The following is a 21,283-nucleotide window of genomic DNA, read 5'->3' as shown; positions in this document are numbered from 1 at the left end:
ATGTTTGTGGAGGAAGAGGGAGACCTTTGGAGAGGCAGTGCCATTTGGAAATCCCACAGATTTGTTCTTGTGATAGGTCTGATTTATGGGAGTTTGTTCTAGTTTCGATCCATCAATGAAGGTAAGTTAAAGGTCATCAAGTCTAAAATGAGTTTACAATCAATTCTTGGCAAGTCAGCATCTCCAGCGAGCCGAGACGCATCCAGAACCTCTCTTCTCCAAGAATGCTCCTGCCTGGCTTTGGCACTTGGACTAGCACTGAATTACAAACCCTCCCACACAATGGATACTGGAAATATTTAATTTATAATTTATTGCTTGCATGGTCAGAGTGCCAAAGAGTCTGATGGATGCAGCCCAGAACTCTGCTGGTGATCCAGGAGGGGCACAGGGAGATGGATGCAGTGTGGTACCACGCTGGTGATCTGGATTGGGTGCAGGGAAGTCAACCTCAGCTCTGTGGATGATGGAAGAAAACCCAGCCCTGAAAGCCAACCCCTGCTGCTAAACCATAACTGCAGCGTTTGGAGTCTGTTCCCTTCTCAGAACAGCCTTTCCTTCTCGGAGCAGCCTTGCTCTGCCGAGGCTCAGATGGATGGGAGTGACCTTCAGCAAGAGCTGTTCTAATGTTTATTTTATCAGGACCCAGCTCTGAAGCAGCAGAGCTGCTGGTTATTTTTAACCCAGGCGCTGAGCAGCTGGAGGCCCGGCTCAGCAGGGCCCAGTAACAAATGCTCTAAAGAGGGGCCGTGCATCATTGCTGGGCTGAGGAATGTTCCTGACAGGGAAGGCAGCGCTGGTTCCTGCTGTTAACTCCTTCAGGATTTTTTGGGGCTCCACGTGCTCTTGGCACTGCTGTTAACTCCTTCAGGATTCTTTGGGCTCCATGTGCTCTTGGCACTGGTGTCTGGGGGGTTGGTGCTGCAGAGCTGGGGCTGGCATGTCCCCTGCCCCCTGTCCTGAATGCAGGTGGGACCCCCCATCCTTCTCCCTCCTGGAGCTCTTGCCCTGTCCCCATGCCTGAGAGAGGGTGCTCTCTCTCCCCTGGGAGAGCTGCTTGAGTAAATCCTTATCCCTCCCTGTGCCCCACCTCTGTCCCCACTCTACCCCACGAGGGTCCCAGCCTCCAGCTGCCTTTTTGGGTTGTGTTTGAGCAAAGCAGGACAGGGAGGTGTGGTGGTTAAAGTTCCAAAGGGTAAGGGGAGATGGATTGTGTGGTTCTCCTGGGGGGGGTTTCTTGAAAGGCTTTATTGGCCAAACAATCTGCTGCTGCACATGGGGTCTGAGCTCTGCTGTGCCCACTCAAGTTCTGTGCTGGGAGCAGGAGCTGGGGCTGGAGCTGAGATGGGTCCTTGGCCTCCCATGGAAGCAGAGCCAGGGTTTGGGGAGTTCTGGCCATGAACCCCAGCCTGGCTTGGGGAAGCAGCAGCTGTGTGTGGAGCACTGCACGTGGAGATTTTATCTCATTCTAAAGATAAACAGAAAGGAAAACTGGAGAATGGGCAGTCCTTGATGGGAAACACTCCCAGCTGTCCATCCAGCCTGGGTCACAGCTGGGATGGGAGAGCCCACAGTGTCAGGGTGACTGGGACCAGTCAGTGTGAGTGGGATTCTCCTGTCCCACAGACTGTCCCCTCTGCTGGGGCTGTGGTGACTGTGGGCCCCTCAGTCAGGCAGCACCAGCTCTATAATGGTTTCTGTGGTGTTTGTTTATGGAGCAGGGAGGCTCCCACCCTGTTTGTGGGGAGCACGTGGGTGGCCATTCTGGCATGGGAAGTGTTTATCTTCAGCAGAGCCTTGACCCCGGTTCCAGGTGTGAGACAAATCCCCACTCTCCTCCTAAATCCCTGTGCAGGATCCAGCTGCCCTTCACCTGCCCCAGCCTGGGTGGACAGCCCTGCCCAGAGCCCTGCTCAGTGTGCAAGATCTGTTGGTTTGAATACTTGTGGTGTTCTCTCTCCAGTTCTCTGAGCACAGAATGGAACCATTGCTGAGAGAGGAGAAATTACCTGGGAAGGTGTCCTGGGGGCTGAGTGTGCACCCTGAGAACACCAGACCAGGCTGATTTGGGGCAGAAGGGGTGGCCAACATGAGGCCATTGTGGCTGCAGTGCCAGCCATGGCAATGACCCCCCACCCTGGTGCTGGGCTGGGAGAACTCACCCCCACCCACATGGATGCTGGGCAAGGAGTTGCTGGGTCCTGCTGTGGGGTGAGGAAGGGCAAGAAGAGCCAGGTCCGGCTTTTAAAGTGAAAAATAAAGTTTTTATTCAGTGTTTGCATAGTTGATTTATATCAAAGTAATGTCCCATCCCTCCCTGCACTGTCTGCAGTGGCAGGATGGTTATCAAAGCCAATGCCTGGCTGTACCCAAGCAGGTTATTTGCAGTAAGTATTTATAGATTTTGTTTATAGGTATATGGTGCATAAACAGCTTTGTGCTCACAGTATAAAATCTCTCTCTATGGAGCTGCAGTCAGAGGATGATGATGGCAGGGGCTGGAGGGGTCGTTCTGCTGCTGCCTCTATGGAAATGGCTCTGGGGCTGCCAGCACTGCGCAGAGGAGGGGCTGGCACAGGGGTCCTGGTGTGCCCAGCTGGGGCACAGACAGCACAAACTGAGAACAGCAGTGAAGTGAGCGACTGCCACGGCAGCCCCCAGCCCTCCCCAGCCCTTTTTCCTGCCTGTGCTCCCGGGAGGAGCGTGGGTGGCATCGGTGCCACGTGTCGGGGTCAGGCTGGGCTCTGGCAGTCGCCTCCTGGGACACGTTGGGCTGAAGCAGGGGGGCCAGCAAGGCAGGGTTCCTGCAGCTGGGGGCCAGGGCAGCAGCTCACAGGGGCTGGGGTGCGATGATGACGTTGCGGTAGCCCTTGACCCCCGTCAGCTGGTCGCTCTCAAAGTCCACCATCAGCTTCTGCAGCCCCGACAGCCGCGGCATCAGATCCATCCGGAATTTGGCCTCTGCCTGCGGCTCCACCGGCTCCTCACTGTGGGAGAGCAGGGAGTCACTGCGGCCTGTCACCCTCAGAGTCCCCTGTCACCCTCCCAGGGCCCGCGGGACAGTGCTGGGGCTTTGGCAAGCAATGACCTCTGCAGGGAGGCCGAACCCCTTCCCCAGCAAAGTGTAGGGTTGGGATACTCTCAGTCCACAGGGATCAGCAGAGCCCTGGCTCCAGCTGTGCCCCATGGCTGCCCTCCCTGGGGGCTCCACACACAGAAATCCACCCCCACACCACTCCCAACACCCCAGCCAGGTGAAGGGGGAAAAGCTCTTACAGCTCCTTGACCAGCTGCCCCTCGGTGAGGCCGGTGCCCTCCACCACGAACACGCAGCCATTCAGGGGCACGGAGAGAGGGTTCACCAGGCTGATCTCGGCCACCAGCTTCCGATTCTGCATTGGCTCTCCTAGAATCTGCAAGTAGGAGAGGTTGGACCCCAAGCCCCACCGATCCTGAGGGCCATGGTGCTCCCCCTGCCCCAGAGCTGAGGCAGGACCTTAGGGATGCAGGTCCCAGGGGATGCAGCCCTGCTCAGAGGAGCAGGACCTGCTGCCCAAGCCCCGGGGCAGCCCCCAGAGATCACAGCAATTCATTCCCCTCAAACCTGCCTGGGATGGGACATTGGACCCTTACCCTGATCTTGATCGGTGGATTCTCAACATAAATGTCCCTGACAGCCACGAGGATGTCGCCAGTCTGGTGATCATTCAGGAGAGCCACCACCTTGATGAGGTTGTCCTGGGTCAGTTTGTCCCTGTACTCCTCGTACAGGATGCGCAGGGGCACCCTTTTCTCTGGAAGGGCAGCAGAGAGGGGTCAGCACCCACAGCATCTCCAGCCCAGAACCCACAGTCCTGCACTGGCACCCAGCTGCTGCTGGCATGGTTTGGGTGACGCCTGCACCAGGGGTCCAGAGTGCCAGCCCTTGGCAGCCAGCGTGGCACTGGGAGGCAGCCTGGCCCCTGGCACCTGCCCTCACTCAGCCCTCAGCCTTGTTCATCTGAAAGTCCTTCAGGGATGGGGCTGTCCAGGGGAAGCACAGGGAAGGAGGCTGAAAGCAACCAGCTGCAGAAGTGCCTGGAACAAGGAGCCCAGAGTGGCTGTGACCATGGGAAATGGAGCCCGACATTCATGAGGCAGGATCTGAAGCTGCCGTAGCATCAGCTGAGACTGTGGGGAGGGGAACAAGCCTGGCTTCCCACATTGGCACAAAGTGATGAGGTGCCCTAAAGAATGCAGCCTGGGAAGTCCTGGGGTCTGTATTCTGAAGCAGGAGCTGAGGGTAGAAGTTTCAGGAGCTCATAATTAATGTTTCAGAAAAAATGGTGTTGGGTTAACTTTTTCACAGGAATGTAAAGTACGCCGAGGGCCACAGCACATCTCCCCACTCCCCCATCCAGCCCTGCAAAAGGCTCCAAGTACCAGCTGGTGCTTCTGCCAGCATGAGCAGAGGCACATCCCTCTCCCCTCCGTGGTGGCAAGGGCCAGCACATTCCTCATTCCTGCAAAGCAGCTCAACACCTGGCACAGCGCCGAGCGCTGCGATTGCAAGAGGGCTGGTGAGGAGCAGGGCTCGGCGCAGGGTAAACATTTCCCTGTTCCAGGACAGCAGATGTGTGGCCTTTCCAAGCCCTAAAGGGTCTCTGCAAACTCACGTAAGCCCAAACTCGTGTTCAAGGACCAGATGGTGATGTTCACGTGTGTGACAAGCGCGAGGGAGGGTGGGGGGCCGTGCCAGGACAGCTCTGCAGCAAACGCCCACCCACGGAGACACCGAGAGCTTCAGCTGCTGGCCAGGAAACCCAGTGCTGCTCCCTTCCTCCAGCCTGGGACCACGCACTCAGCGCTGAGCTGGGCCAGTCCCATTCTGGTGTGGGAAGATCCCACCAGAGAGCCCAGCCTAGCCCAAAGTCTGAGGGAAAGCAGGAAGGATGCAGAGAAGTGCCACAGGGTGCCTAGGGATGGCAGCTGGGTGTGCCCAGCCTGCTCCCCTGGCATAACAGCCACAGCAGCAGTGGCTTGCCCAGCTCCAAATGCATTTCCAGCCTCTGCCTGAGCCATTTCCTCATCCTCTCACAAAGATTCAAAATCCACAGTGGTAGTTAGCTAAGGAGGATGCCCCAAAGTGGCATTGCCTACCGAGCAGCTGAACAGAGGCTGAGCTGACCCCAGCCCTGGTGAAGCATCTCCTTAACCATCAGAGGGTCCCTTACCTGCCCTGGGCTCAATGTCGATGTCCACAGGGTCTGTGAGGCCACACTGGGGCCCCAGGGTGCCGTTGTAGCTGGAGGCACGGGCACACAGTGTCACCCTGCAGACACGCTCCTCGTCCGTGTTGTTGTTGACCACAGCAAAAACATCGAAGTCGCTGCCCTTGTTGGCACCCTCTGACACCTTGATCCTGAGGTGCAGCCCCTCATCCTCCTCCCCAATGGATTTCTTCTGATGCTCTGCCTTCTCAAACACTGCCCGCTCCTCCTCAGACCCTGCAGGTCACAAAATCCCTGTGATTCCCTGCGTGCGGGGAGGGCCTGGCCTGGGCTGCTCTGCCCTGAGCCCTGCAGCCCTCCTGCTGCAGCTGTTTCCCAGCAGCAACATTCCCCCCTGGAGTGTCCCCCTGAAATCCCCCATACCCTCTGGGTATTTGTAGTTGTGGGTGATGTCCTCCCGGCTGTCCCTGCCGACGCTCTTGGTGCTGATGAACTTCCCCACATCTGAGGAGCGGATGCTCTGCTTCTGCATCCCATCCCCCTGCACCACCCAGTACACCACGTCAGCGTTCACCTCGGCGAAGATGAAGGGGATGTCGTACTTGGGCAGCATGTCACCCTCTTTGATGGCTTTGACAGGGGCTGGCCCGCAGCAGTAAACTCCTGCACGGAGCAGAGCCACTGTCACCACTCCAGGGCTCAGCCACAAGGGGTGGCTGTGGTGGGGTGACCCAGCCGTGCTGGGGTGTGAGGAGGATGGAGCTTCTGTGTGGAGCACGTTGTACCTTCACTCTTCTCCTGAGGGGTCGGGTCCAGCACCTGCCACCCGTCATAGTCACCTCCCAGGTCGGGACGGGTCATCCACGACTCCACCCAGCAGTGGAAGTTCCTGAGAGGAAAACCAGAGTGTTGGGAGTCTCAGCCTCCCCCAGCACCTGCCAGGCTCTGGGGAAGGGGCAGGCTGAGGTCCTGCTGTGCTGCTCACCAGATCTTGTCCCAGGATTGCCTCTCCTGCTCCCCCCGCTCGTTGATGTAGCGGTCGATGGTCAGGTTGGCGTTGGTGTCATGGGCTGAGTTGTAGTTGGTCACCACCCGGCTGGGGATGCCCAGGCACCTCATGACTGTGGGGAGCAGGGCAGGGTGAGACAGGGCCAGGTTTGCTCCACTCCCATCCCACAGAGCCCCAGGTTTGCACAGCTCCTATCCCCTGGAGCCCCAGGTTTGAACAACTCCTGCCATTCCCTTTGCCTGTGAAAGGGCTGCCTGGGGACTGCTCCCCAGGAGAAGCCAGTGCCCTCAGCCACAGTGCACAGGCAAGCAGGCTGGGTGGCACCTGCTCTGACAGCCTGACAGCTTTGATATTGCAGCAAAAAAGGCACAAAAAGCGTCTGTGAGAGCTTTGGAGGTAGAGTGTGGGCAGCCGTGCTGAACCCCGGATTTCATCTCCCAGCTGCCTTTCACTGCACAGGGAGCTCCCCAGGGAGCAGGGAGGCAGTTACAGTGCTTCAAAGGAGGCTATAAACCTCGGCAAGATGCTGAAAATCCACTTTAGGTTTTTGCTATTTCTCTCCTCTAAAAAGGGTCTTGTCTGTCTGTGACACATCAGTGCTCTCACAGGCAGCATTTTTCTTGGGGCAAAGTTGCACGAGCATATGTGAGTGTTTCCCAGCGGCAGCAAGTCTGGAATTTTTCTCTTGTTTTTCCCCAGTCTGATTGCCCTGGTGGCCATGACATTATTTTGATCTTAGTGGATTCGTGACTTTATTGCAAACTTGGCCTTAAAGCCACTTCCCTCACCCTGGCCTGCCTCAGTCCCTCCCTTGCTGCCTGGCCTGGGAGGCAGTGCTGATTGAAAAACCAGAGCCCTTTTGTATAATATTTTTCCTCTATTTCCTGACAAACTAGAGTAATAAAGAGCTAATTGCAAAGGAATCATTGCAGGCTGATTGCAGCTCTTCCCTCAGGATGCAGCACCAGGAGTGGATGGGGGCAGGGGCTGGGGTGGGAGATGGGTGACCCTGTCCTGTGGAAAAGGAGACACCAGAGGAATCTGCTCTCACCAGTGCAAGCCACAGCAGCAAAGACCCAGCACTGGCCATACTTGACTGGCTGGCACCCAAAATTCTTCCACCTCTTGAGAATGTCCACGCTCCCAATCCAGGCCATGGGGCTCATCCCATCCTCGTAGCGATTGTCCCACCGCCCAAAGAGCACCCCCCGGTCCTCGTCATTGCAGTTCACCTGTGGCAGGAGAACAGGGGGAGGATGGAGGGGCAGGAACAGCCTGGGGAGGGAGGGAGGGAGGATGGGAAAAAGCCTTTGCCCCATTCACATGCACTGGCACCCACATTAATATCCTGTATCCATGCAAGAGCTCACTGGGATGCAGGTGGATATGGTGCTAATCAGGGATGAATTTTAGAAACACATCCTCCTGCCTGGGAATTTGGGAGTGATTACCCCTGAAATGATCTGTGCCCCATCCCTGCTTTTTGTTTCCTCTAAAAAAGCTCTTACACATATAGGAGCAGTAACAGGGAAAGCATGTAAAAGAGAGAGGAAACACCCCAGAAGGAAAGGAAGGAGAAGGAAAAATGGTGTGAAACTGTGGGGGATGGCACATGCTGTCTGCCAGAGCTGTAGCTGAGGGTGTTTGCAGCCCAGGGAATGAGGGGTGCTGGGGACAGGGTGCTGGGGACAGGGCGCACCCCAGACTCACCATGGCGCTCACCACCCTGCCAATGTACACGGGGTCATTGCGGCGGGAGCAGTCCCGGTTCTGGTCCCTCAGGTGTTTGGGGTTTATGTCCAGCATCTTGAGGCAGATGGCCAAGACTTCATCCTCAAACTGGTGGAGAGCAGGGAGAAAGGGTTGTGTGAGGTCCCCACAGGTGCTCTGCCACCTCTGTCCTCCCTCTCTGGCTCGCTGTGGTGCCCCTGCCAGCAGAACTGCCGGGTACAGGGGTCACACCCTATCAGGGTCCCCTCCCCGGCCAGCATCCCCTGAGTGATGTCCCCACAGTCCCCACTCAGCCTGTGAAGCCTGTGGGTGATCTCCTGCCTACGTACTGGGGCTGGATCTGGTTTCCTGTGACTGCACAGGGGTCAGGGCAGGGACGTGACCTCCTGGAAAATCTATTTCCCATCACGGCTGAGTCACAGCCCTTCCTTGAATTGAGGTGCGGATCCTGTGAAGGCCACGGGCACCCCCACTGCTGTGGCCCCCAGCCCTTTGCCCAGGGAGGGTGACTGAACAAGTTTCCCTGTGCCCCGGGGGTGCAGCTCGGGTGTGAGCACTGCCTTATCAGTACCCTTGGCACAATGCCCAGGAATTCATTATCAGGCACCAGCTCCCAGCACAGCAGGGCCACCCAGATTAGGGACACATGGCCATGGGGCCCCTAGGAGCCAGGGGGAAACACTCCCCTTGCCTTGCCATGCTTTGAAGTCAGCACATTCCCTGCTGGAAATGAGACTCTAGGTTCTTTGACCCATGGCTGGACTCCGAGGTGCTGGCAGCATTTGGGGCGCAGGTTGGTGAGAGTCACGCACGTGGCACCATTCCCTGTGTCCTGCAGCACCAGAGCTGCATGGCCAGAGGTCCCAAGGGTCCCAGGGGGTCCTGCCTGCTCACCTGGCCGAAGTTCCAGGGGATGGAGTAGATGTAATCACAGGTGCCCTGGAAGATGAGCCCGTCCTGGGACAGGACGTACTCGCGGCGCTCGCTCTCGTCGCGCATGAACACCGTGTCCTCTGTGGGGACAGCGAGAGATGGGGACAGGGCTCTGCCCTGCACCACCAGCTGCCTGACCCCCTCCCTGTGGATGGAGCCAGTGGGAAATGAGGCACCAGGGGCTGGAACTGCTCATGCCTTAAACAGCTGCTGGGGAATTTCAGCCCAGGTTGTTTTAAAGTGATGGGAAAATTTCAGCGGGTTTGTGGTTTGCTTTCCATTCTTTCTCATGGCTCTGTCTTTCCTCCCTTTTATTTAATGGAGATGGATCTCTTCTCAGCAGGGAGACCTCCCTAGGGGTGCAGTGAGCAGTGGGAGTGGGTGTGCTGGCTCAGCACAGCCAAAGCCATTTCTCTCACAGCAGCTACTGCTGTGGAAATTAACATTTACTGGAAATGTTTGCAGAAGGAAACCCCACATGTCCACCCCCAGTGCTCTGGCTGAGCAGAGCTTCCTATGGCCCCTTATCTTTGCAGATTCAGAGTGGGACACTTGAGATCCAGGAAATCAGCCAGTCCAGAGGCAGGGGAAGGACATGGAGAGAGGAAAATCCCAGGGCTGTTGAACCTTACAGCACTGAATCGAACCTCCCCTCTGGGTTTGGCTGCCCCAATTTCACCAGGACACTGATATCCATGTCACTGAGTCCACAGCTGGGTGCCTGGGTGAGGGTGGGTGAAAATGGACCTGGTGGGGGTAATTAGGGACAACTGGGGGCAATTAGGGACCACTGGAGCCAATTAGGGACATTTAGGGGCTTTTCCCTTGTCCCCTGTCTGGCCAGGAGCTGGTGCCAGGGACTGCCCAGGGTTTCACACCAACAGCACAGTGGTGAGCTCCCACCATGGTGGGGGCAGGCTGGACAGGCCATTGGGTGTTTGGGGTGGTGGCAAAGGGGCTCTGGGTATTGTAAGGTGGGGATGGTGCTGCTGGCCCCAATCCACTGCGGGAATTGTGTGGAGATGGAAGCAAAGTGAGGCTTTCTGCTTAAACCTTCCTTCAGACCAGGGCTTGGGACACTTGGAATCTGCACTGGGATGAGACCTGTGAGGAAAGTGCCTGGAGAGCATCTTGTGCTTTCCTGAGCCCTGGGACCCCTGGACTCAGAGGGGTGAAAGCCTCACCTGGGTGCCAGGGGTTGAAGAGCAGGATGAAGTCCCCGATCTGGTAGCTGGAGCCCTGGTAGTCGGTGCAGGTCTCCAGGGTCAGGCTGTAGCGGCCGATGCGTGCATCGGGTGGGGAGCAGAGGGACACAGAGAGGGACTCCCCGTCCTGCTGCTGCACCACAGCGCTCCAGCACGACTCCTCGGGGCAGTCACTCATGGCAAAGTGGGACCGGGTTCCTGATGTCTCACTGGGGCACGGCCCTGTAGAAGGAGTAGGTCAGTCAGTCAGTCCTCCCAGTGCTCCAGAGCTCCTGGGAGCCCTGTGCCCCCATGATATTTTCTGAAAAATCCCTTCACTAGGATTTTTCTCCTGAGAAGCCTCAGAAAAGAAATGTAAACAATAATTATCTGACTGCTTAGAATGTAGTCTGGAGGTTGCTTACCTACAGGTGCATCTTGGATTGATTCCATGTGAATTGGTTTTAGTTAATGATCAATCCCAGTCCAGTTGTGTTGGGACTCTGGTCAATCATGGGTTTTTATTATTCGTTCTTTTCCAGCCTTTTGTCTATATCCTTTTTCTTTCTTTAGTATAGTTTTAGTATATAATTTCTTTTGATATGATGTGAGATATGATATATGATATGATATATAATATAATATGACATGATATATAATATAATATAATATAATATAATATAATATAATATAATATAATATAATATAATATAATATAATATAATATAATAGCCTTCTGAGAGCCTAAAGTCAGATTCTCATCTCTCACCTCATCCTGGAGACCTCACAACACAACAGCCCCGAGCCATGGAGGCTGCACCAAGGGCACCTGCTACAAGCCCCCCTGCCCTGTGGCAGCTGCCTGGATCTTGGCTGTCCCCGTCTGGAACATTCCCATGTAGTTTATCAGGTACTGAGGGCACAGAGTAGCCCAACTGGGGGAGCTCAGGGGTGTCTCTCACTGCTTGGGAAGGGACAGACTCGCCCTGTGGGAGCCAGCAGAGCACGGGGATGCTTGCCCTGGTGCCAGGTCTCTGTTCTCAGATGGACCCGCTTGTGCCTCCTCCCAGCAGCGCTGTTGAGTCCCTGCAGCCACGCACGGGGGTGGCAGAGCCCGGCCATGAGCCCCGGACCCGTCCCCGGGTCTGTGTGAGCAGCCCCAGGCGTTGCTGCAAACATCCCGGCGTTAGGGATGACCTCAGTGGCCAAAGAGCCGAGCCTGGGACAGTGTGATCCCTGCCGGCCCCTCCGAGCTGCAGCCACGGCCAAGCCACCTGCACCGAGCCAGCTCCAGAGCCGCGCTCCGAGCGGTGCCGCCCAGCCCGGGCCTGCTCAGCCGGGCCCTGCACACAGCCCGGCCCTGCACACAGCCGGGCCCTGCACACAGCCGGGCCCTGCACACAGCCGGGCCCTGCACACAGCCCGGCCCTGCACACAGCCCGGCCCTGCACACAGCTCGGCCCTGCACACAGCTCGGCCCTGCGGCTCCCCGGCCCTGCTCAGCCCGGCCGGCAGCCGAGGCAGCGGTGCCACTGCTGTCCCCTCTCCCTGCCGGAGCACAGCCCCACTGGGCTGCTGCCAGCCCTCGCCCACAGGCCGGTCACCAAAAATACCCGTGAACTCATGCTAGTGACACAGTTTCTCCTCCCGGGGAGGCTGGGCTGAGTTCTCGGCGTCCTCTGGGCAAGAGCCAGCGCTGCCGTGAGCTGGGCAGACACAGGAGCCTGCCGCCTCCTCCTGCCGCCTCCACAGCCCACAACATCCCCCTGGACTCCTGCACCTGAACGGGGCTCTGCCAGCACGGCTACTGCAAAAATACAGCTCTAATTTCACTCTACTCTTCCTTCCCTCTTTCCTGTGATAGGCAGGACGTGACCTCGGTGGCTTTGCTGTCCCAAACGGAGGGACAGCTCTGGCAGTCCCTGCCTTGACAGGTCCGGCACCAGTTTGGAATGTGCTGGGGCCGCTGGAGTGGCACCGCCACGTCCCTCTGCGAGCACCACAGCACCTTTGCCCTCTTTCTGCAGCGCTGGGGCTGGGATCCAGCCCAGAGGAGCTGCTGCCAGCCTGTGCCTGGCCTGGGAGGCTCTTCTGGGCTGTGGCTTGTCCCCCTGCAAAACCAGCCTGGGACTGCCCGGCTGTAGCATGGCCATGGGGCTGCTGGGGCACCGAGGTGTAGGGTGAAGCTGGGACATGCTGGGTTTTGGTTTTGGGATGGAAATTAGGAGAGTTTTACTCTGCGAGGAAACTTGGTTGCAGTTTTACTTTGAATTCTGGCCGGGTTGACTCAGCATGGTGCTTCAGCCCCAAAAATAGCTCCTGCCTGAGGAATAGTTTCCTCTCCCTTTGCTCTGAGCTGGCGGGGCTGAGCCCCTGCCCTGGCTGTGAGAGCCCAGCCCAGCCCAGCCCCGGCCCGGCCCGGGGGGCTGCGCTGGGGGGGCTCCGTGGGAACATTTCCGTTCTGCAGTGTTTGTGTTTCCTGAGCACACCCCGCTCTGGGATGTCTGAGAGGACAGCAGGGCTGGGTGTAAATCCCATCAGCAGAAATGCTGTGATACCTCTGGATGAAAAGATTCACTGTGCTGATGTTTCTGAGAGGGGCAGGAGGGTTGGGCAGGATCCTGGCCTCAGCCAAGGCACTTGCTAGTGAGCTGGCAGCCCTGTCATGCTCTTAGTCTGGCTCAGCCCTGGGAGGAGGAGGACAGGGAGGAGGTGATGATGCTGGTGGTTTTTTGCTTTATTTATCACTTCTCTTCCTCTCTCACTAAGGAGATGAGTTTCTAACTTTCTTGTGATATAAAAGCTGTGCCCAGCAGCAGGTGAGGAACAGGGACTGTGTGACATGGAGCAGGTGCCGTGGCACAGCTCCCGTGGGAGCACAGCTGAGCTTTGGGGGCAGGGGCAGAGGTGGTGACACCCCCTCAGCCCTCCCTGGCGACACAGGTGTGGCACACTCACCGGTCTCGACGTTGAAGGAGAGTTTGTCCACGCCCTCGTCGTAGGCGCGTCCCGAGAAGCGCAGGGTGATGCTGAAGGGCTGTCCCCGCCGCAGCACCAGCTGCCTGCAGCCCATGTCCGCCGTGCGGTGCTCCCGCCCGTTGCGGTCGCAGTGCAGGTCCCACGTCTCCAGCACCAGCTCTGCAGACGTAGGGGCAGGTACAGCTCTGAGCTGGGACACGTCTCACAGCCCCGAGGCTTGGCAAGGAGGGTGGCTGTGCCCATCCCGAGCCCTGGGTTGGGACCTTGGAGAGGTCCCTGAGCCTCCCCCACCCGCAGCGCCCTGAGCATCTCTCCGGGAGGGTGCTGTGACCGTGCCTCAGCCAGGCCTGCAGCAGCTTTACTGTGCTGACAAATTGGTGGGAGCAAGTGCAGATTTGGTGACAGAGGGTGTCTGATGCCCCAGCCATATTCAGGCTGCTCTGCTCTGCTGGCAGCCCAGGCAGGGCTGTGTGCCAGCCGCCAGCAGCCACGTCCCTGCCACCCTGGGCACTGTGCTGGAGCAATGAGATATCCATCATCCCCTGAGGCCACTGACCCCTGACTGCTCTGCAGTGATGTATTCATCACCAGAATAAGCAAAAGCACTCTGTGCAGAGAGCAAGTGAGGGACTGGGCAGATCGTGGGCACCTAGTGGGCAAGCTGAGGCTCACTGCCCCGTGCCATGGCTCCCCTCAGCCATGCCCTTCCCAGTACCAGCCCTGGTAGTCACCAAGCCCTCGCCGGACAGTGCCCAATGGAAAGAGCAGCCCTTGGGTTCACTATCCCCAGAGCTAAATGAAAACACTGCTCCTGGCTCTCTGGGCAAGGGGACTCTGCAGTATGGGCCCAGGGGAGGGCAGTGGGCTTGGCACTGTCCCCAGCACAGTGTGAGAGCTGCTTGAACAGTCCCTAACAAAGGGCAAGGTCCCCACAACCAGGCCATGGGAGCTGTGAAGTGGGGACAGAGCACACACAAGCCCCTTCCTTCCCTGCCTCCCCCTCCGTGAGCAGCACAACCCCCTGCTATGGAACATGGACTGTACAAGTGGAACTCATGGTTGACATGGTTAAGCTTGCTGACAATAAAATAAATAATAAGTGTGTTCAGAGAACAGGATCAGGGCTCCTCCTTGTCCCAGTCACCCTGGGGTTTTCAACCTCAGCAGATTTAGCAAAAAGCAGATTTATCCAAGCACAGGTGCCTCCAATCAACCCAATGGGTGCCAAGGGATGGGTGGGAAGGGGGCTGTGGTGCTGCAAGTGGTAGCAGCACCCTGGGCACTCAGGAGCAGGAGCTGCCCAGTGTGTTCACGACAAGAGGACACAGTGCTAAGCTGTGCCAAGGGAAATTTAGGCTGAACATTAGGAAAAAATTTTTCACAGAGTGATTGTGCTTTAGAATGTGCTGCCCAGGGAGATGGTGGAGCCTCTGTCCCCGGAGGTATTTAAAAAAAGACTGGATGTGGCACTTAGTGCCAGGGTCTGGTTGATAAGGTGGTGTTAGGTCATAGGTTGGACTTGAGGCCCTTAAAGGTCTTTTCCAACCTCGTTAATTCTGTGATTCTGTAGCTGCTCGGCTATGTGTCTGAGTGAGTGTCTGACCCGAGGGACCCGTGTTGGTGTTGCTACAGCAGAGCTGGGAGCCAGGGCAGCCTGAGGCACTGTGGCACAGCAGAGCAGTGATGCCGTCTCACCCAGAGGGCTGTGTGCCCGCGGGAATCACACAGACCCATTTCCTGGCACTTTGGGGGCAGCTGTGTGGGAGCTGGGGGTGTCTCTACCCTGAAGAGCCAAGCATGCAGGATTCCCGAAACCCAGAATCTCTTTTCCTGCCTGAGCCTCCTGAAATCCCCTCACCCTGTCAGGCACACGCTCCCTGCCCAGCTGTCCCCCTGCTCTACCGGGAAAGCTTTAAATAGCACCAAACTTCATTCTAGCGACGCGGGGGCTGGAGGGGAGTCGGGAGGGAGGGAAGGGCACAGACCGGACCCTGCTGGGCTGTGATCGCCGTCCCGCTTCAGTCTGTCCGTCCCCCACCGCTTTCCCTCCGGCTGGTCTGGGACCGGCTGCAGCCCCAGCGAGCCCGGAGCGCTGCGGGGGCACCGAGCGCGGGCTGGGGCGGGGATGCGGCCGCTCGGGACTTCCCGAGACGGCACCGAGCCCGGCACCTGCGGGGTGCGCGCCTCTCCTACCTTCGGCCATGGTGCCGGGCAGTGCTGTCGGTGCCGGTCCCGGTGCTGTCCCGGTGCCTGTCCCGGTGCCGCGGGCAGCGCTGTCGGTGTCGGTCGCGGTCCGGGTGCCGGGGGAGCTGCCCCTCACCAGCCGCTGTCCGGCCCCACCGCCCGCCCCATTTATCCCGCCCGCCCCCCGCGCACCCCCCGCCTCTCCCCGCGGCCGGGCCGCCGCAGGGAAGAAAGGAAAAACAAAGTTTCCAGGAAACGGGCGGCTTTAGGTCCCACCTATTGAAAGCAACCACCCAAAAGAAAAAAAAAAAAAAAAAAAAAAAGCAGCAGCAGGTCCTGGGGCCCCCCGGGTTGGCACCGGCGGAGTCTCCCGGGACCCCGCAGCCCTCGGGTTGGAAATGACCCCGCTGCCGATCGAGAGGAGGGAGAACAAGGGGGCGGAGAGGGGCTGCGCGGCTGTCAGCGAAGCGCCAGGACTCGGGACTGTTTTCTCCTTATAAAGTTCTTTCCCTCCTCTGGCAGCGTCCCCATCCTGGCCGGTCCTGGTGGGGTGCGTTTGCCGGGAATTGCATCCCCTTCCCGTAGCGGCATCCCTGAGAGATGGGGTCTGGAGAGAAAATGTGGTGAAAACTTTGCTGCTGGACAGCAGATGTGTTGGAATCAGCACTGGTTGCTCTGGGACGTGGAAGTGTGCACGCAGCAGTGACCACCACATTCGCTGGAAGTCCCTGCCCCATGAACTGGCCATCTCTCTCCTGCCTGGGGGTCCCTGCCTCAGGGTCTTGCCAGTGGCGCCACCTGGGCATGTCCCAGCCCTCCCCGTGTGTCCTAAGGGTCACCCAACACACCAGAGACCACCTGTCAGGGACAGGGGGCTGAGACCCCACACCTCCATGGGCTCTCTTGGGGTTTGGGAGCTCAGCCCTCCCCACACTTGGGGTGGTCCTGGTCAGGGCCCCCAGCTGTGGGCAGTGCTCTGCTCATGCATGTCAGGGCACTGCACTGGGAGGGTCTGCAGTGAGTTGGGCTCCTTGCCCAGCTCTGCCAAGGGATTTTTGGCACTGACAGAGTTGGTAAGGTCCAAGCATGCCAAGGGCAGAGTCCAGGAGAAGCCCTATGTGTGGGGGCTCCTGGTGTGTCCTGCTCTGGCGCACATGGCTGGGTGTACAGCAGCATTGTCCCCAGTGCAGCCATGGCTGGGGGTGCCCCATCCTCCATCACCTTCTTTAAGGGAGGTGGGGAGGGATATTGGAGCAGAAGCAGCAAATCCTTGCTGAGAGAAAGCTTGGGACAGCTGGTTTTAATAGAAACAATTCATGTACTACTCCACTGTGGATCTGCATGGGCTGGGGGTGTGCAGGTCATGGTGGGGGCCTTTGCCAAGTGCACAGCCTGTACCAGCAGGGCCCTCCTCACCCCAGGAAGGTCCACACAGGAACGGTGCTGCCCTGTCAGTGTGCCACTGGCTGGGTCTTGCTCTCCTTGCTCAGATTTGAGAAGAGACACTGAAAATGAAGCCCTCTCCCTCTTCCCAGACCCCTCGGTCCTTGTGGGCAGCATTGGGCTGAGTTCCCATGGATGCAGGGAGGGGTCAGTGGGGGCGAGGGTCCCATGAGCTGCCCCATTCTCTGAGCATCAGAGCCACAGCAATTGCTGTCCACTGTGATGCCTGGGGAGGGCTGGTGGCCATGGGAGCTCACAGCTGGCATCACCTGCCCCGAGCTGGCCTTGTTCCCAAGGCTGCTTCCTGGGCACAGGAATCTCTGCCCCTGGTGCTGGTGAGTGCCAATCTGTCAGGGCTGGTGCTGCTGGGTTCGGCTCTGCCTGCACAAGCCCGCTCCTCCTCCTGCACCAGGATGAACTCTGGCTGCACTCTGCAGCGGAGGTGCACACTTGAGTTAATGTGCGACAAACAGCCAGCACAGCACCGCCGGCAGGGCAGGCATTGGAAGCAGCCAGGTCTCACTCGGCTTGGAAGCACGAGTAGTTTGTGCTGTGAGGGGTGTAGGGTGTGTGGGGTGTGTGGGACTGGGCAAGCTGGGGTGTCTGGTGCTGAGCAGGGATGGGATTATCTTCTGTCTGGTTTCCTGCCAAGCACAGAGTGGGGACCCCTCATAGTACCTGTCCCTGCTCTGGCACCTCGGGCAGAAGTGGCAGGACACAAATGCCTGGCTGTCCCCTGGAGCTGTCTCCCAAGGCTGTTCCCTGGAGCTGTGTCCCAGGGCTGTCCCTCTGGCTCTGTCCAGTCAGGGCTGTCCCTCAGGGGATATCCAGGGAGCTCTGGGCTCGGTCCCAGCACTTCGCCAAGAGGAAACCTCCCTTGTTTGCAGCTTTAGTGCCCACTTCACTCACCACCTTGTACTGCGGAGGCATCTGTCTGCCCAGGCACTGGAAAATGCCGCCCATGGTAGTCCAGCCACACTGCTGGACTGTTATTTTTACTCTTCTTACTAAGACAGGGTTGCATTAAGAGGGTGTTTGCACTGCTGAAGCCCAGAATAACTCCTCATTTGCTCAAGGTGTTCAGCGCAGGATTGTGACTCTCCTCGCCCCCGCCCCTCTCCTGGAGCTGCTTCAAAGCGCGCCGGTCCCTGCAGTGCCGGTGCCTGCCGTGTGTCCTGCACACACAGAGCCGCTGTTTGCTCTGCTGGGTGTGTGCCGGGGCGGCTGCAGCCCCTCCAGTGCCCGCACATCCTGACTCAGTCCCTTGTGCAGGCAGATAAACAACCCCTGAAAGGGGCAGTGTCTGCTCTGAGTCGCCCTGTTAAGTCGTCAACCGACTTCAGGAGCTCTGCCCATCTCCTCGCTGCCTCCCGCCCCGGGTATTCCCCAAACTCAGCCCCAGCCCAGCCGCTGCTCCTGCAGCCCCCGGGACACCTGTGAGGGGTGCTCGGCATCGTCCCGGGGTGAGGGTCTGTGAGGGACCCTGCAGGGATGCGACTTCAGGACAAAAAGAGATTTATGTCCACAATGACAGGGCCAGCGGGGAGCTCTGGGGGCTGTGTGGGCATCCTGGCATGCAGGATGCAGCGACCACCCCTCTCACACCCCTGATCTGTGAGCATGGGAAAGTACTTCCCAAAGCTGGGGTGAAAGTACTTCCCAAAGCTGGGGTGAAAGTCCTGCAGCTGCTCCGTTCGCGGTGGGCAGAGCCAAGGGGCTCGGCAGCAGCCGCAGCCGAGGGTCCATACGGGCATGCAGGCTGGGGCGAGGGAGGACGGGGTTGGTGGTGGCATCGCGCTTCCTTCGGGGCTCTGGTTGCCACAGGCAGCTCTGGCGCAGGGCCAGGGCTGAGCAGGACGGGCTCGGGGCAGCGCGGGGCTCCCGAGGCGGTGGGGTTAGAGCCGGCATAAAGGGGGCTTGTTCCCAGCTGTGCCAGCCCAAGCACTGCAGCCTTTCCTTTGGGAGGAGAAGTGGCTTTTTAAGGAAAAGCAGATTGTTTTTGCACCTGCCCCCCCTGGCAGGCGCGGTGCGCTCCGGTGCGGCAGCCGCAGGGCAGATGCGGCCGTGGAGCGGCGGCGCTCCCGGGGCAGCGGGAGGGATGTGCGGGGCTGCCGGACCAGCCCGCCGCTCTGGCTCCGGCTCACGGCACGGGCTGAGCCAGAGGCTGTTCCCGAAAAATGCGGAGATTGAACCAGCATGGCCTGGAGGGACCGGCCAGCAGCAGCGGATAACCAGCTTCTCTGGGGAGTCCTGGTGCAAGGCACCCCCTCCCGCTCCTGGGGGGGCTCAGGAGGAATTAATTATGTAACTGTCTTTGTTTATAGGCGGAGTCTGTATTTTTATTTGAAAGAAATGAGAGGAAAAAAACCCTCTCGAAAGTCTCTAGGTTTATTGGGTGTGCAAGCACGGTGGGGCAGGAAAGGTGGGGACCCTGGCGAGGTCCCAAGCAAGCCCCTGGGAGGTGGGTCCTGTGTTGGACAGCAGCAATGCGTGCAGGGGAGGTGGATTCTCCATCTGTGCCAAACCTTTCCTGGCTGGTGGCCCCAGGATGGCCACAAGGTCAGTCCCACTGTGGCAGGGTCCCCAGCACTCCAGAGTGGGCTGCAGTGCTGCAGGATGGGCTCACCTCCACTGCCAGGACAGTCATGAGCCAAACACAATGTTTTGCAAAGTGATCTGGCCGTACCTGGTGCAAACTGAATTCCAGCCTCTGACTGTCATTTCCCAGCAGTTTGTTGGAACCCCCCCAGCCCTTCCTCCCCAGGGCCTCTGTTCCCCCAGGGCACCGCTCCCCAGTAATCCCTCACCACTTTCATAGCTTGCAGGCTCCAACGGGTCTGCAGGGGGAAACAAGAAGGGTCTGTCCTCCCCAGATGGTGCATGGAGTGTTTGTGCTCCTGGGTGAGTTCACACATCCGGATTTAATGCCTGAAGCTGGGTGGTTCCCCCAGGGCTAAGCCATGAGCCGTGTGTGTCCCCCATGCAGGTCACCTGTGTGCTGTCATCATCTGCCCAGGGCGGGTGTCTGCAGGGCCTGAGCAAGCACTGCCAAAGGCATTTTCCATCCATCCCTCGGGATGCAGTGCAGCTGGGATTTTGGAATGCCTTTCCCTGGCCAGCTCAGATCAGATTGAGTTACGTCCAGCCCTTGGAGCTCTACCCTTTGGCGTTACCCCTCACCCTTCCTGTTTTCCTCTGGTATCACTGGTTTCTCTGGTTTTCCATTTCTTATGGCTATCCTGCAGCTCCCCAGAGCACCAGCAACCCCAGCTCAGTGACAGGCAAGACCTCTTTTTACTCTGCCACAGTGGGCACTTGGAGATAATGAAGCTTCTCTGGGATACCTGTGCTTGCAGCCACGTCCCAGAGCCAGGACTGAGCTGGTGCCCTTGTCCCACAGCTCAGCTGCCTCTGTGATTATCCAGAGCTGCCTCTGTGTTTACCTGCTGAAACCAGACCCGCTGTCACCCAGGAGGACAAATCCAGGCAAGACAGTTCCCACTGTGGCACAGACCAAGCCCCCAACTTGTGCCTCTGAACTCCCAGGGCTGTTTGTGGCTGAACCGCAGTTCAGGGGCTGCCAGGGCAGGAATGGGCCTGTGGTGGCTCTGCTGCCACCAGAACTGCTGGGGGGCCCATGTGGGGGGATCTGAATTTTCCCTCATGCTGTTGTCACTGCGTCTCTGCCTTGTCACCCATTTCCCACACTTCCTCCTTGCCTGGGACAGGGCACAAGTGTGGCAACGGCTCGGAGTGCGGGAACCCCAGTGCCTCTTGCTCTTCTTCTTCTCTTTTTCCTCTTTGCTCTGTCTTGTCGCAATTGAACCCATTGACCCTGCAGCCCCTGCAGTTTGTAGGGCAGAGCTTGATGGGAATCTGGTGGTGAGGAGGAGGAGAAGGAGGAAGAAGAAGAGTGCTGTGGTTGTCTGTGGTCAGAGCTCCCTGCTCTGTGCCAACCCATGCAGTGTCTGCTCTGAGGGGGAATGGCTGACCCAGGAACTGCCATGGGCAAGAGAAGGTCATTCCCTGGGGCTGGGATCTGTGCCTGATCCATGGGCCCTCCACCTCTCTGAGCTGGTTTTGTCATCTGCTGCATCCAGCATTTTAGACCTTTTTTCCTTTGGGAAAAAGCATTTCCTGGGACTTTGTGGGAGTTTCCCTCCAAGGTTGGAGGGTGCTCTGCACCCTGGCACTGCCAGACACTGACCAGCCCACACTGCTGGAACCCTGCCAGGCCCTGACAAACGATTTTGCCATTTCACGAGGGAAAGGAGACATTGATTAACTCCTGTACTTGCCTTTCTGGAAAGGTTATGGCTTAATTGGTCAAACTGGGGAGTCATAAATCATGTGCTGAAGGATCAGCAGAGATAAAATTTTTGCCAGAATGTTGCAAAACACATTTTGGTAGGAGGGAAGGAGGGATATGGGTATGCCCATCCAGCTGTGGGGGCTGACAGCCCTGGAGTGCACAGAACCTTTCCAGGGAAACGATTCACCCTCCAGTCACAGGCCGGAAATTCCCCTTTTTGTTATCAGTTAAGCTCAGGATTTGCAAAATATCTTTTTTTTTTTTTATTTTACTTACGGAAAAAGAAAGCAACAGGAAA

The 21,283-nt window shown here is 58.1% G+C and overlaps 1 protein-coding gene across 1 annotated transcript; it reads right to left on the bottom strand.

The window, feature by feature from the left end:
- Positions 1-2,244: 2,244 nt before the first annotated feature.
- TGM2 (transglutaminase 2) lies at positions 2,245-15,373 on the bottom strand. Its single transcript, XM_064730127.1, has 13 exons — positions 15,240-15,373; positions 13,026-13,205; positions 10,068-10,310; positions 8,845-8,963; positions 7,930-8,058; positions 7,271-7,451; positions 6,196-6,331; positions 5,996-6,099; positions 5,634-5,873; positions 5,214-5,486; positions 3,634-3,794; positions 3,277-3,413; positions 2,245-2,987 (listed from the first exon to the last, which is right to left on the bottom strand). Exons 1-13 carry the CDS (start codon positions 15,247-15,249, stop codon positions 2,831-2,833), a joined length of 2,070 nt encoding a protein of 689 aa, XP_064586197.1. The 5' UTR covers positions 15,250-15,373; the 3' UTR covers positions 2,245-2,830.
- Between the last annotated feature and the right edge of the window lie 5,910 nt (positions 15,374-21,283).

This window comes from Zonotrichia leucophrys, chromosome 20 (assembly GCF_028769735.1).
Source record: "Zonotrichia leucophrys gambelii isolate GWCS_2022_RI chromosome 20, RI_Zleu_2.0, whole genome shotgun sequence".
In the NCBI taxonomy this organism is placed as follows: domain Eukaryota; kingdom Metazoa; phylum Chordata; class Aves; order Passeriformes; family Passerellidae; genus Zonotrichia; species Zonotrichia leucophrys.
The sequence above is the reverse complement of the archived record's forward strand: the minus strand, read 5'-3'. Positions and strand labels throughout refer to the sequence as shown.